Source organism: Galeopterus variegatus, unplaced genomic scaffold (assembly GCF_000696425.1).
Source record: "Galeopterus variegatus unplaced genomic scaffold, G_variegatus-3.0.2 Scaffold2422, whole genome shotgun sequence".
NCBI classification, from domain to species: domain Eukaryota; kingdom Metazoa; phylum Chordata; class Mammalia; order Dermoptera; family Cynocephalidae; genus Galeopterus; species Galeopterus variegatus.
In genome coordinates, this window is record NW_007728533.1 from 207,426 (window position 1) to 224,396 (window position 16,971).

A 16,971-nucleotide genomic window follows, 5' to 3' on the forward strand; every position below is an offset into this window, starting at 1 on the left:
AAAAAAAAAAAAAAAAAAAAAAAATGCCAGTGAGAAAAAGCAAGAAGCAAAATCATGCCACCTCAAATATCCAACTAACATTGAAGAAGAGAAATAAAAGGAGAAGTAAGGATCAAAAGATATTTAAAACATCTAAACAAAAAGCAATTAAATGACAAGAATTAAACAATATCTGTCAATAACCACCCTAAATGTGAATGGATTAAACTCCCCATTCAAAAGGCTCAGATTGATTGATTGGATTAAAAAGCCAGACCCAAGTATATGCTGTCTTCAAGAGACCCACCTCACATACAGAGACACAACAGACTAAAAGTGAAGGGATGGAAAAAGATAAACCATGCAAATGGAAACCAAAAACAGATAAAATAGATTTTAACCCAAAAAGCATAAAAAGAGACAAAGAAGGCCACTATATAATGATAAAAGGTTCAATCCAGCTAGAAGACATATCATAAACATATATGTGCCCAGATATATAATATAAAGCAAACACTCTTAGACCCAAAGAAAGAAATAAGCCCTAATACATTAATAGTGGGTGATCTGAACACCCTTCTCTCAGTATGGGATAGATCTTCCAGGCAACAAATCAACAAAAATACACGGGATTTAAACTACACATTAGACCAACTGGACTGGGCAGATATATACAGAACATTTCACCCAACAAGTAAAGAATACACTGTCTTCTCATCAGCTCATGGAACATTCTCCAGGATAGACCACATATTAGGTCACAAATCTAGCCTCAGCAAAATTGAAAAAACTGAAATCATTCCAAGTATCTTTTCAGACCACGATGGACTAAAATTAGAAATTAATAATAAGCAAAACTCTGGAAACTATACAAATACATGGAAACTAAATAATAGGCTCCTGAATGACCTATGGGTCCAAGAAGAAATTAAACAGGAAATTGAAAAATTTCTAGAAATTAATGAAAATAAAGATACATCATACTAAAACCTGTGGGATACTGCAAAAGCAGTACTAAGAGGCAAACTTATTGCAATAAACGCTTACATCAAAAGAATGGAAAGACTTCAAATAAACGACCTAACACTATGCCTCAAAGAACTTGAAAAACAACAATCCAAACCTAAAGGTAGTAGACGGAAAGAAATAATTAAGATCAGAGCAGAACTAAATGAAATAGAGATCCAAAAAATAAAAGAAAAGATCAACAAAACTAAAAGTTAGCTTTTCGAGAAGATAAATAAAATAGAAAAACCATTAGCCAGGTTAATAAAAAAAAGAAGACCCAAATAACAAAAATCAGAAATGAAAATGGAGACATTACAACCGATACCACAGAAATACAAAGAATCATTGGACAGTATTATAAACAAATGTATGACAACAAATATGAACATCTGGAAGATATGGATAAGTTTCTAGACACATACAAACTGCCGAGACTGAACCAAGAAGAGATAGATAACCTGAACAGACCAATAACAAGCAAGGAGACTGAAGCCCTAATTAACAAGCAAGGAGATTGAAGCCCTAATTAACAATCTCCTAACAAAGAAAAGTGCAAGTCCAAATGGCTCAACTGAATCCTATCAAACTTTTAAAGAGGACTTAAAACCACACATCATGGGCATGAGGGGTGACAATCAGCTTTGTATCTCATGAATATTCATAACCAATTTTTAAAAATTAAGCACCACACCCGGAGAAAACATTGGCAAAACATATCTGACAGAACTGAATGCAAAATATATAAAGAATTCTCCCAACTCAAAAACAAGAAGACAACTGACCTAATAAACAAGGGCAGAGGACTTGAAGGGACACTTTTTTACAAAAGATGTGCATATGATCAATCAGCACAAGAAAGTATATTTATCAGCAACAGTCATAAAAGAATCGCAAATTAAAACCATGATGAAATTATACTACCCACCCACTAGAACGTATACAACATAAAAGACTGACAAGGGCAAGTGTTAGCAAGAATTCAGAGCAACAAGAACTCTAACACATCATAGTTAGGAAGGTAAAATAGTAACTTCTTGGGAAAACAGTGGTCATTTCCTACAAAGTTATACATACACCTACCATAGGCCCCAGCATCCCCACCTCTAAGTATTTACAAAGAAAACTGAAACCAAATATCCTTAGAAACACTTGTACACAAATATTTATAGCAGGTATATTCTTAATAGAAAAAAAACGGGAGCAACCCAAATGTTCATCAGTAGGGGAGTGGATAAGCAAACGGTGATGTATCTCTGAGATGGGATACTACTCAGAAATAAAAGGAATGAAATAGTGACACACGCAGGAAATGGATGAATCCAAAAAAGACATCACACGCTTAGCAGAAGACTCCAGACACAATAAAGTACACATGCACGTTTTCCATCTGCACTGGTATGATTCCATTCAGATGAACTCTAGAAAGACAACTCTATTGTCCAATGACAGAAACAAGATCAGTGGTTCCCTAAGGCTGGGTAGCAGGTAATGGAGCAGGACACAAGGGAAGCTATTAGCTCATGCAGTGGTCCATGTCTTCAATGTGGTGGTAGTTACACGGGTATATAAAATCATTAGAAGGCAGAAATATATTACTGAAATGGAGCATTTTGAGAACATGTAAGGTAATTAGAAAAGAAAAAAAAAAGCTTTCCTGAGTTGATAAAGAGCAAAATCTTCCACACAAAGGCCTACATATTCCAAGAAACATTAACAGCCAAAGACTTAATTCTAGTAATATTTCACTCACATCCTGGTATATATATTTTTTTTACTTTAAGTTTAAATTTAAAAGTACCTACATGTATCACAATAGAAATAAAAATACCTAAAAGAGAACACAAAGTAAAGTCTTCAAACACAGAATGCTTACAGACCCCAAAATGACTGTTTTAAAGGTGGCATGTCATCCTTTCTTGAGGACATCCATATTGAGTGCCCACCACATTTTCATAAAGAAATTCAGATTAGAACACAGAGAAAATTATGTGATTATAGGTCTATATAGTAAGTAGAAATTAAAAATTTGGGATAAAAAAATGCCCACCTGATGGCTTCACTGCTAAATTCTAGCAAGCATTTCAAGAAGAATTAATACCAATTATTCTCAAACTCTTCCAGAAAATTGAAGAAGAGAGAATTCTTCCAAACTCATTCTATGAGGCCAGCATCACCCTGATACCAAAACCAGACAAGAATGCAACAAAAATGAGAAAAAAAAAATATAGGCCAATATCTCTGATCAACAAAGATGCAAAAATCCTCAACAAAATACTAGCAAACAGAATCCAGCCACACATTAAAAAGATCATTCATCATGATCATTAAAATCCAAGTGAGATTTTAATGCAAGGATGGTTCAACACATGCAATGCAATAAACAGATACATCACATCAACATAATGAAGAAGAAAAAACATGATCATCTCAATTGACACAGAAAAAGCAATTGATAAAATTCAACATCCCTTCACAGTAAAAAACCTCAACAAATGAGGTAGAGAAAGAATGTATCTCAACATAATAAAGGCCATATATGACAAACCCATAGCTAATATCACACTTAACTGGAATAAGAGAAGGATGCCCACTCTCACCAATCATATTTAACATTGTACTGTAAGTCCTAGCCAGAGCAATTAGGCAAGAAAAAGAAATAAAGGGCATCCAAATTGGAAAGGAGCAAATTAAACTGTCCTTGTATACAGGCAACATGATCTTATATACAGAAAACCCTAAAAGTTCCATCACAAAAACTCTTAAAACTGATAAACAAATTCAGTATAGTTGCAGGATACAAAAACCAACATACAAAAATCAGTACTGTTTATGCACACCAATAACAAGCAAGCTGGAAAAGAAATCAAGAAAGCAATCTCATCTGCAATAGCTACTAAAAAATTTTTCTTAAACTGGAAACAAATTTAACCAAGGAGGTGAGAAATCTCTACAAGGAAACCGATACAACACTGATGAAGGAAACTGAAGAGGACATGAAGACATGAAAAGTCATCCAATGTCATGGATTGGAAGAATACTGTAAAAATTACCATACCACCCAGAGCAATGTACAGATTCAATGCAATCCCTATTAAAATACCAATGACATCCTTTATAGAAATAGAAGGGAAAAAAAATCCCAAAATTCATATGGAACCACAAAAACCCTGAATAGCCAACCAATCCTGGGTAAAAAGAACAAAGCTAGAGGCATCACACTACTTGACTTCAAAATACATTACAAAATATTTTTGTAGTAGAGTAGCCAAAACACATGATATTGGCATAAAAATAGACATATAGACCAATGGAACAGAATAGAGAACCCAGAAATAAATCCACATATTTTTGACAAAGGTGCCAAAAATATTCATTAAGGGAAGGACAGGTCTATTCAATAAATGATGCTGGAGAAAGTGGATATCCATTTGCAGAAGAATGAAACTAGAGACCCCTCTCTCACTATATACAAAAAACAACTCAAAATGAATTAGAGACTTAAATATAAGACCTGAAACTATGAAACTACTAGAAGAAAACATAGGAGAAATGCTTCAGGACATTGTTCTGGGAGAAGACTTACATTGTATAAGACCTCGAAAGCACAGGCAACGAAAGCAAAAATAGACAAATGGGATTATATCATACCACAAAGCTTCTGCACAGTAAAGGAAACAATCAACAGAGTGAACAGACAACCTGTAGAATGGGAGAAAATATCTGCAAGCTATTCATCCAACAAGGGATTAATACCTCTAATATGTAAGAAACTCAACAGCAGAGAAAAAATAACTATAATAATCTGGTCAAAAAATGTGCAAATGAGCTGAACAGACATTTCTCAGAAGAAGATATACAAATAGCCAACAAGTATATGAAAAAGTCTTCATCACTAGTCATCAGGGAAATGCAAATCAAAACCACGATGAGATATCATTAACTCACTCTAGTTAGATTGGCTATTAACAAAAAGAAAATAACAAATGCTGACAAGGATTTAGAGAAAGGAGAACTCATATGCTATTGGTAGAAATGTAAATTAGTACAGCCATGGAAAACAGTACAGACGTTCCTGAAAATAGAACTATTATTTGATCCAGCAACCCCACTACTAGGTATATATATCAGAAAAAAAAAAAAAAGGACATCAGTATATCAAAGAGATACTTGTACTCCCATGTTTATTGCTGCACTATTCACAATAGCCAAGATATGGAATCAACCTAAGTGTCCATCAACGGATGAAGGGATAAAGAAAATGTGGTGTGTACACACACACACACACACACACACACTGGAATAATACTCAGCCACAAAAAAAAAAAAAAAAAAGAATAAAACCCTGTCATTTGCAGCAACACAGATGAGCTGGAGGGCATTATGTTAAGAGAAATAAGCCAGAAACAGAATGAGAAATACCACATGTGCTCACCCATATGTGGGAGCTAAGAAAGTTGACTACACAGAAGGAGACAGCAGAATGATGGTTATCAGAGACTAGGAAGGGCAGGGGAAGAAGAGACAGGAAGAGGTTGGTTAAAAGACACAAAATTACAGCTAGATAGTAAGAATAAGATCTAGTGTTCTTTTTTTTTTTTTCCTTTTTGTCTTTTTTTTTCGTGTCCAGCAACGGATCGCAACCCTCAGTGTCGCGCCCGTACCAGACCAGGACCGGTAACAGGATCGCAACCCTCAGTGTTGCTCCCACACCTCGCTCAGCCAGTGAGCGGGAACCGGTCTGTATGTGGGATCCGAACCCTTGGCGGGAGCGCCACCGCGCTCCCAAGCGGCGCACTGTAGCAGTGCGCCACTGGGCCGGCCCAAGATCTAGTGTTCTATAGCCCTGTAGGGTGGCTATAATCAACAACAATTTATTGTATACTTTCAATTAGGATTTTGAATGTTCCCAACACAACAAAAAAAGATAAACATTTGAGGTGATGGATATGTGACTGACCTGATCTAATAATTACACACTGTATGCACATATTGAAATATCACACAGTACCCCATAAATATACAATTATTATGTGTCAATAAAATATTTTTTAAAAATCCATCATGACCAATTTGGATTTATTTCAGGAAATGTACAGTTGGCTCAGTACTATGAAATCTACTAATAAAATTCACCACATTAATAGATTAAAGAAGCAAAAGCATTATCTCAGATAATGGGAAGAAAAGGATTTGATAAACCCAACTACAATGTATGATGTCTTTTGGTGGCTGGCTGGTATGGGGATCCAAACACTAGACCCTAGTATAATAACACCGCACTCTAAACAACTGAGCTAACTGGCCAGCCCCACTTATGATTTTAAAACTAAGAGCAAGGCTCCTTCCATGAGGTAAAAGCCAAGCATAGAAAAGCAACCAATTTGCTGACAATGACCTAGTACTGGAGACAGTAATAAACTGTCTTCTGAAGCCATTATCCCTACGGATTTGCTGTCACTTGCAGATATATCTAAGCCTAACATCTACAATGCCAGAAATCATAACTCGATTTTGCCTACTGGCTAAGACAAGACCAACATTTCAAAATTTTTCCTAGAGCCCCTTACTCATCATTTAATTTCCCCACACACACAGGGTTGTGCTCGAGTTACCCTCAACACACTGGGTCAGCCTACCAGACCCGCCTCCTGCCCAGAAGCCCATCTGCCCCTCAGGTTGATTCACTCTGCGGAGCCGGGACCTAGAGAGCATTGGCACCTCCAAGGGGAACATGCAGGAGCTAAGTGAGACCCACTGCCTGGAAGAGGCATTCCAAACCAATGGGATCAAGGTCAAAGACAAGAAGATAAACTGACACCAACTAGAGGTGACTCAGGATCCACACTCTGTGACCAAGTGGCATGAGGGGTCAGCTCTACAAGGACTGTGGCAAGTGGTAAGAAAAAAAATAACCAAAGGTCTTGTAGCAGACTATTTTCTATCAAAAAAAAAAAGTAAAAAGGAGGTTATGATATCCCTTGTTTTCCAGATAGGATAAGCACAACTACTGAAAAGAACAATCAAAGAGAAGTATCTCAAAATGACTACTTCAGTTGAAAACTAATTTTCTCTTTTTGTGTTCTGTAATCTATAAATACTTTTGCTTTAACAATCCTGGTTTTTTTTGTTTTTTTTTTTTGCACACACAGGAGATGTCAAAATTTCTAAGTGCATTTACTGGAGCAATCAAGATGCAAAACAAAATATTTCAAACAATAAGAAAATTCAACTTTAAACACATACCAAGTATTACAGCAACAACAAAAAATACGATAACTAAGAATAAATCCAATAAAACATACACAATACCCTTTATGGGGAAAATTTTAAAACTTCATTGAAAGGCATTAAAAATGCCCTAAAAAATGGGAAACTAGCATATTCATAAAAATGAAGACTAGATCTCATAAAAATGTCAATTCTCCAAAACTGATTCTGTAGAATTTCAATCATAAAATAAAAAGACTTTAAAAACAAAAAAGAGACAAGAAAAAAAGAACTTGGCAAACTGATCCTGTGATTTATGTGAAGGAGCAAAGAGTCAGACCCCCCAGTCAACTGTGAAGAGGAGAAAAAAGCGGGGCGTGAACTACCTACCGAAGAGTAATACATTTTAAAGCTAATTTAATTAGCAGGGTGTGGTATTAAGGGAAGGCAACCTAAACACTGGGACAAAGTAGAGAACAGAAAACGGATCTGTGAAAAGGTGACAATGATATAAAACAGAAGTGACACTGCAAATACGGGAGACAAGCTAGAGTCTACAAATGGTGCTGGGTCTAACGGATCACCACATGAGAAAATTAAACTGATTCCTACCTCGTACCATACAAAAGCATCAATTATAGATGGATTAAACACAGAGGTGTGAAAAGCAAAACTTTTAGATGAAAATATTGGAGAACATCTCTATGATGTAAGTGCAGAAAAAGAATTCTTAAGTGAAACATACCAGTGCTACCCATAAAAGAAATGATTGATAAGTTCAACTACACTAAAATTAAGAACTTCTGATCATCAACAGCCACCAAGAAGAAAGTGAAAAACAAACCACAGACTGAAAGATATTTGCAACATACAAACTGACAACAAATTAGGATCTCTAACACGTAAAGATCAACGACCAATAAAGAATTAGATCAACAACCCAAAAGAAAAATGCGAGGGCCAGCCTGTGGCTCACCTTGGAGAGCGTGGTGCTGACAACACCAAGTCAAGGGTTAAGATCCCCTTACCAGTCATCTTTAAAAAATATATATATATATATAAAAAAAAAAAAAGGCAAAAATAGAAACAAGTATTTCCCAGAAGGGGGAACACAGAAGATGTCCATAAATAGATGAAAAGATGTTTAACTCCACCAGTAACTAGAGAAATGAAAACTAGGAGAACAGTAAGTATATCCACCAGAGAAACAAAAATTAAGTATTCTGACAATATCAAGAATTGGCAAGGACAAGAGTGGCCAGCTCACAGGAAGGAACTCTAATACCCCTCAAGCGAGAGTTCCATAGTAGAACCCATCCAGGAAGCAAGTGGACATTATCTTGAAAGTTTAACAGACACACACCCAACAATGCAACAATTATACTCGTTCGGAAACACCCTGGAGAAATTCTTGCCCATGGGTAACTGCATAAATGTACGTGAAGGTTCCAGGCAAAACTATTCTTAACAGCAAACATTAGAAACAACCCAAGTGTCCATCCACAGCAAAAAGGCTACAGAGAGAGATATTTAAATAATGAACCATTATACAATGAGATATGATAGATTAGATGAATCTTCGAAAATAATGTAGAGAGAAAAAACTCAAGCTGCAGAGACTAGACTACACACAGAATGATACAGCTCCAAAAGATGAAAACTAAATAATATGTGATTTTCTTAGTATTACATGACATGTATCAGACTTATGAAGAATCATAAACATGCAAGTCAGGAGAGGGGCAGGCCATCCATCTCCTGGGTAGGGGCTGCAAGTGAGGGAACAGAACATAGAAGCAGCTTCAGCACCATCAGTCAGGTTCGAGTCTGTGGTCATGTATGCAGCTGGTCAGCACTGCTGGGTTCTAGTGCCTAAATCTGGCATGGATCATGAATATATACTATATATACACATATGTTTTACATATATTCTTTTGTGTGTATCAATATTACACAATAAAAATATTTAAAGAACAAGTAGTGATTCTTTTCGGCAATTACGTCCACACGGGCCAAACTCACCAGGAACCGGCCACCCCCACCTTGCTTCTGGGTAAAGCCCTCAACTGCACCCACTGTCCTGTTAGTACAGTGTACATCACCACTTCCACCAAAGGAGACTCTGTGGGCATAGATTTCCAGGCCGCGGCCCTTACCTCAGTCACCTTGGCCTGAAGTATCAGTGCTTCGGGGCTCATTCGAGGGATGTCTATGCGGATCTGGAGATGCAGGAGAAAGACACAAGTATTTTAAATGACAAACGTTATCACCAGCATTATGATTAAAACAGCACGAACTTAATGACAAACTTACTCTGCCTTCTAATCTGCTCGCTCTTTCTCAAGATACTCATTCTCTACGTTACCAAGTCCTCTGGAGGAGGAGGTATCCAAGAGCATGTTCCAACTGAGCAAGGTTCGCCCAGCCCTAGGATGACAGGCTTGACACTTCCCCAACCACGCAGTGGTGCTGCATGATTAGGAGCAGAGCAGGCCCTCCGTTATTTAGTAATATAATCCATAGCAATTAGTAAACATTGATTTTCAGCCTCTGACACAGAGAGCAATTCAAGTACATCAATAGTGTACAAGTTCTCAGCTGTGACAGCTTCTTCTTGGAATATTTTTCTCCACATTTTTCTCCATTTCACAAAGTCCTTGGGGAATCTAGGACACTTTTCATAAAAAGCACTGGAAAGTCTCTGCTGGTGTCAGCTGATTCGTGCATTGCCACCATCTGACACAAGAGCCATAATAAAGCTCCCGACGCTGCAGAGGAAACTTGTGGGCTCATGGAGCAACCAAACAAGAACATTTGAACTGACATCACAGGCTGGCTCCCAACGTCCCACAGGAACACCCCACACTCACTAGCACTGTCCTCACTCCTGCATATCCAGGCTGCAGCCCAAACAGGTGAGAGAGGATGTGTACATGTTAGTGCCAAGGGGGACCCTACCTCTTGTTTCATTCCCCAACATCCTCACACATGCCCACAGAGGATTCTGACACCCAGGAAACTGGGTCAATCTTCTCACTCTGCCACTTATTAGTACCGTGGCCTTAGGCAATTCCCTTAGGCTCTGGGGTTCAGCTTCCTCACCTATAAAATGCCTGCTCTGCATCCTTCAAAAGGTGACTGGTAAAGATCACATAAGGCCGTGGGCCAACAGCCTAATGGAATAAGCTGAGGTGCACATGCAACTGCGAGCATGTTGAAGGAGACCTACACACAGAGGTGAGGAGGACGAGGAGGAGGAGGAGGAGGAAGAGGAGGCAGCAGCAACCCTCCATCCAGACTTCCAGGTCAGAGGACTCCAGCCAGCCACATGCAGGAGCCCAGGTGCAGGCAGGGACGAGGGCCACCAGGTCTACTACCAGGGCAGTCTGACAGGCCAACCTCAGAGCACTTCTTCCAGCAGTTACATTCGTCTGTCCCCAGCATGAGCACTGTAAGCTCCTGTGGGGCACAAGTGGGTCTGATCCACCTCTGCATGCCCAGGGCCAGCACAGCCCACCTTACACAAGGGCTGCCTGTCATGCGTTTATTAAGCAGACAGCACAGAGCACACATCACAGCCCACACCCTGCCCCATCATCAGGAAGAGGCGATCCAGCATTAGAGAGGGGGGTACTCAGTAAGGCTGGGCGGATGGGGCTTGGTGAGCCCCTCCATTCCTCCCACCTGCCCCATCATGCACAGGATCAGGCAACTAGGGCAAAGGCCAAGATGGTCTGTAGAACCGACCCAAAGACACACAAGATGAATCTCAGACCAACTACATGTGGCTTTGACATAACATCTTCAGCAAAAAATTAAAAAAGTAAACACTTGAAAATCAAATGAGGCTGGCTGGTCAGCTCAGTTGGTTAGAGTGATGCTGATGATACCAAGATCCAGGGTTTGATCCCTGTACCAGCCAGCTGCTAAAAAAAGGAAAAATAAAGAAAAAAGGAAATGAAGAAAGGACAAAAGACAAATGGGGGAAGACGCTGAGGCCACTGGGCTCCTGCTGCCTCTGCTGGTGTGGGCGGGCGGTGGTGCTGAACTCCTCAGGTCAGATGGTCAGTCAAAGGCAGCTGGCAAGTCAAACACACATGAATGGGCAGCAGAGAGAGACATTGGTCCCCAACCCCAAGTCGGGCCTGACTGCCCAAGAGGGCAATGACGAGAAGGGCACAGTCCCAGGGTTCACACTTGCTCTGCATCAAAGCCATCAGGCAGACAGAAAAGACAACCACATATTACATCACACGTTTCCCACTTATATTAATGTGAAAATATCTGGGAAATTCACAATAATATGGAATCTTTTTATTACCTATCACAGTAACTAAAAGATGTATGCAATCTGTTTCCAATTAACTTTCCCTACAGAAATTCACAATAGAATACTGCTTGGTAAATCTTGCAGATAAATACTAATGTCATCCACTGGAAGTCTTTCTCTAGAATAAAAATACATCAAAAACATGTTCAAAACAATACCAAATGCATCCATTTCCTAAAACCAGTGAGGTAGAAAAATAAACCAGGTAAGCTAATACTTCCCTAAACAAATCCAAATGCAGTCTGTATCTCCAATCAGTCTCCCAGAGTAACTGCGTGGCAGAGACAGTAACACCAATTAAGAATGACCATTTTCAACTTTCACATATTACAAAGAGTGAGAATTATAAAGTCCTCAAAGAGCTATTCTAACAGCGAAATCTGAATGCATTGTGAATTGTAAATCAATCTTAAGTATTTTTCCCATTACGCACATCATCTGTCAACTGACTGATCAAGAAGCCATAATTATGACCATTTTGTATTGAGCTAAGTCGCAAAATGATAAATTGGCTACACCTTGTGCCATGGACTGAACTGTGTCCCCCCAAATCGAGCTGATTAACACACCTTTAGTCTATCTATATCAAACCCCTAACAGCACCAAAGTGCAGAACACTCATCAAGCCCAGCATCTGTCGTGAGGCCATCTAGTTACATGCCTGGTCCTGGACCTTCAGAAACAGCCCTTTAATTGTATCACTGAGATACAAAACACCCACCACCTCCTGAGGCAGATCTCAGGGCACTGCTAACAGGACCTCAGGTACCTGTTTTGTAACTCCAATTAAAAACATCCTTTTTACGTTTGTAGGAGGAACTGGAGACAGCAAGGTATTACTATTAGAGGAAGTTTGCCATTATTCATTTTCAAATTTATTTATTTATTAGAAAATTAAAATCTGTGACATGCTAGATAAAACATTTCCTTTCACAAATCATCACCAAATTAGAGTACTTCAAGAACATCTGAAAAAGAAAAAGAGTTCCCACCTGTCTGTATGTATCCTGGTGAACTTCATCATTCCTAGAATCATAATAGTGCTCAATAAAAGCAAAATATTCTTTTTGTTTTCTCTGGAGAGTGGCTGGTCTTCGGTCAACGTTGGCAGGAAGGTAACCCTGAGTGGGAAAAAAACAAACAAAAAAACCCAAAATATATGGTTACTGCTAACAAAGTGCCTCTACTAGAATTGTGAAATGAACAGGATCACATTCTCAATGAGGTTGTGTTCTAAAATCTGATATAGGGGCAGCAGGAGCTGTGAAAGAAGAACAGGCATGAAGAAGTCAGCAAGCTGACCCACGCTGCAGGCCCCACCGGAACAGCATGTGAGATAGGTCTTATCCAAGGCATTTGCAGCCCTCCCTGAGCCAACCAACTTCACTCACAGTCAGACAAGAACCAGACTGCCATCTCTCCATCAGGCTGGCACTCGATCCTCTTCTAGAGTGGGACTGAGAAATGAAACATATACCAGGAAGGATTCAGATGTCTGTATAGTCTTAAGACAACAACCACACACATATGTACAGACATACACACATATGTGCATATGTATGTGTGCGTGTCTAATACACACATGTACGCACACATATACTCATACAGGTGTATGCACAAAGCTGTCACTTCTGCAAACTTGCTATCTCCAAAGACTCATGGGCTCTTGGCAGCTGCAGTCCCAATACATAAAGTGGACTCAAATTCAGAAAGGGCCAGGCAGCACAGTTGGCCACAAAGAGGCCAGACTCCAGGACCAGACTGCCTGATGATTTATATGGTTCTGTGTTTCCTTATTTCTACTTTTTAAACTAACATCGCTGACTTATGATTTTTATAATTTATAATTAAGTGCCCCCATTTTAAGTAAACAGTTCCATGGCATTTGACAAGGGTATCCAGCTGTGTAACTACTCCTCCAAGGAGGACACGGAGCACTCCCATCACCCTGTATGCTTCCCAGTGCCCCACCCCGGGCCTGTCCCAAACTGCCCAGAAACAGACTAGCTCAGGACCTACGCTCCTGTGCAAGGCTTCCTGCACTCGGCACAGCGCCTTCTGAGACTTGTCCAGGCCGCTGCATGAACCAGCAGCTGCGTCCTCTTTCTGGCCAGGAAGTGCTCCATGGTGGGGACATACCAGTTTGTTAAGCCACTCACTTGCTGATGAACATGTGGGTCATTTGCAGTTTGGGACTATCGCGAATAAAGCTTACTACAGAAACTCTTGCACAAGATTTGTCCTCTTTCTGGCCAGGAAGTGCTCCATGGTGGGGACATACCAGTTTGTTAAGCCACTCACTTGCTGATGAACATGTGAGTCATTTGCAGTTTGGGACTATCGCGAATAAAGCTTACTACAGAAACTCTTGCACAAGATTTTTGTGGAAATATGCTATGATTTCTCATGGTTAAATGCCTAGAAGTAGAGTTACTAGGTCATAATGTAGGTGTATGTTTAGTTTTCTAAAAAACTGCCAGATCTTTTTCCAAAAATATATGAAAATCTCAGATGTTCCATACCTTCTCCAACACTTGGTATTGTGAATCTTTTAATTATTAGTCATCCTGTTGGGTGTGGTTCTAATTTCAATTCCCTAAAGATTAACGATGCTGAATATCTTGTCATGTGGCCACTATGTCTCCTCTCTGAGGTATCTGTTCAAATCTTCTGCCCATCTTTTAATCAAGTTGACCATCTCCTTATCACTGAGTTTTATAAGTCTATAAAACTCATATGAAAAGACATATGCATTCCAGATATGTCTTTTTTTTCAAATATATGAATTGAGATTATATTCCCCAGCCTGTGGCCTGACTTTTTATGTCTCAAGCAGCAGCTCTGAATTTTCATGAGGTCCAGTTGATAGTTTTTCTTTTATAGTTAGTGCTTCCTGTATCCTGTGTGAGGAAGACTTTCTCCATGTTTTTTTTCCTGGAAGCTTTGAACTTCACCTGGCAACCAGCTTCTCATCCCTCAAGTGTGTCTTCAATGGACACTTCTGCAGTGAGGTCTGACCAGACTCCTGTGGTGGGACTGGCCACTCGGAGCTCCAGCAGCAGCTGGCACGAAGCTCCCTCAGAGCCAGTGCCATACCATGCCTGCCACATGGCAGCATACGAGCTGTCATTGGGTGATCCCGTATGAACAAGTGAGTAGCTGAATGAATGAATATATCGCATGTGGTGCTTTTTGCCTTTTAAAGTGTTTCCACAGCTGTAGTAAGCATCACTGTTATCTGCTAAACACCTATTCATCCCTTATTCAAACAGAGCCCTGAAGATGCATTGAGAACCACATCTCCCTATTCTCAACCCTGCGTGGTCTGGGTGGGAATCCCCTTCCTTCAGGACAGCTACTGACTGAGCTGAGCGGCTACACCGTCCCACTGGTCACAGTGACTGACAAGTCCAGGGGTAGAGAGGTGACCCAATGCAGGCATAACACCCAAGCCCAGGGCTTTTGATGCTGCTGTGACTCAAAGAGAATGTGTGTGGTCTGGTGCTATGGCAGCTACCCCATGACCACAAGGGAGAAGCACCAGCTGCAAGTCCACCAAGGAAAGCCGACCTGAAGGAGAGTGGAGCCCTGAGAGTCGCCAGGCCTCGATGATGAAGCCGGAGGCAGAAGAACCCAGCCACGCCTTTTCAGCTGTGTTAGCACACACGTTCCTTCTCCTTAAAGCATGTGCACTAGCATCTCTCTCTACTGCAAATCACACACTCACACACATTTAACACATTTGCATCACACCATCTGAACTTCTTTTTAATAAACATGTATAGGAGTGTAACATATATACTCATATAAAAGCGTAACCAAAACTTGTATGTGAATTATCACAAACTGAACTCATCTGTGTAAATGCCACCAAGGTAAAAGCCAGACCACCGCTGCATATCAGGGTCCCAGGAGCCTCCCACTCCCTGTTCCTTACCTCCTCCTCACAGAAGTGGAATCATTTCTTCTGTCTGGCTACCTTCACTCAACGTTGCATATGAAGAACTAATTCATGTCATAAACGTGTACCAGTTTTCATTTTCACTGTTACATAACACTTCCACGCAGAAGATACATTCTACTGTTAACAAACATTTGGGTGGTTTCCACTTTTTGCTTTAAACACTCTTAGATCTGCCTTTTATGGTACATGATACACATTTTTACTAAGTTTGTGCCTGGGACTGGAAATACTAGGTACGCACACATTGGAGAGACTGTGCTAGAGAATTTTCGAAGTGAGTACACTCCACAAGTGTGTGAGAACCCCCGATGTTCCACGTCCTTGCCAGCACTGGCCCTGTCGAACCTCACACAGGCTGCTCTGATGGGCTTCCCATGGTACTCATCAGAGTGCAGGTTGAGTCTGCACTTCCCAGAAGACTGACGGGCGCAGCACACATCTGCGCCCATGAAGTGCGTAGGCAAGTGCCGTCCCCGTCCATCCGGTGGCCCGCCCTCTGCTTGCTGAGTCCTTAGCAGTCATGATGAAGTCTGCGTGTCAGCACACATCTGCGCCCATGAAGTGCGTAGGCAAGTGCCGTCCCCATCCATCCGGTGGCCCGCCCTCTGCTTGCTGAGTCCTTAGCAGTCATGATGAAGTCTGCGTGTGAGCCCTGTCACACATATCCTCTCCTCCTCCCTGCAGCTTGCCTTGTCACCCCATTAATGATGTCTTTTGATGAAGAGATGTTCCTAACTATATAGACCAATACATTAATCTTTTATGATTTGTCCTTTTCTGGAAAATTTCCTTTATCCAACATTCGATGCTGTTTCACTTTACGATCATGACCACATACCCGCTGTCATTAAGTATTGCTCTACAACAGGGTCGCTACAGCCCGCCACCTATTTTTGTAAAAATTTTGCTTGAACACAGCCAAGCCTGCATGCTCACACGCTGCGTACGCTACTTCCACACTGCAGAGACAGAGCTCAGTGGCTGCAGAAGAGACCACACAACCCATGGGAGAAGGCATTTACTATCTGGACCTTTATAGAAAAAGTTTGTTAACCCCTGCCCTGAAATATCAATCTTGAAGGTTACATAGCCTTCCATCATAGGCATGTATTTATTTTTAAATTTTCCCCTATTTCTGAGCATTCTGACTACTTCCAAACATCCAGTATTCTACAATAAGTGTCAGCTAACAATGTATGATCATTTCCCAAGGTAAAATTCCTGCAAGTGAACCGTTAGCTCCAAGGAACGCTGGAGACCTTCCATGTTCTTGATGCATCATTTTCCAGCAGCCCTGCCAAAAGGCCTAACAAGATACCATCTCCTCAGCCCTGTCACATACAGGGTGTCAAATGCCCTCCACTTTCACGACAGCGAGGAGGCACCTGGGTGGAGAACACCTCATTAAAAAGTGCTCGATGGGGGCCGGCCCGGTGGCGCACTGCTACAGTGCGCCGCTTGGGAGTGTGGCGGCGCTCCCGCC

At 40.6% G+C, this 16,971-nt stretch overlaps 1 protein-coding gene across 1 annotated transcript in view; it reads right to left on the reverse strand.

Moving 5' to 3' along the window:
- LOC103597783 (TBC1 domain family member 22A) overlaps positions 1-16,971 on the reverse strand; it is a gene marked incomplete at both ends in the record, with an annotated part of 120,587 nt that overhangs the window by 97,329 nt on the left and 6,287 nt on the right. Inside the window, 2 exons of the mRNA XM_008581644.1 lie at positions 9,351-9,413; positions 12,517-12,645. Of these exons, the coding sequence (XP_008579866.1) occupies positions 9,351-9,413; positions 12,517-12,645 (192 nt within the window). The remainder of the gene's footprint in view (positions 1-9,350; positions 9,414-12,516; positions 12,646-16,971) is intronic.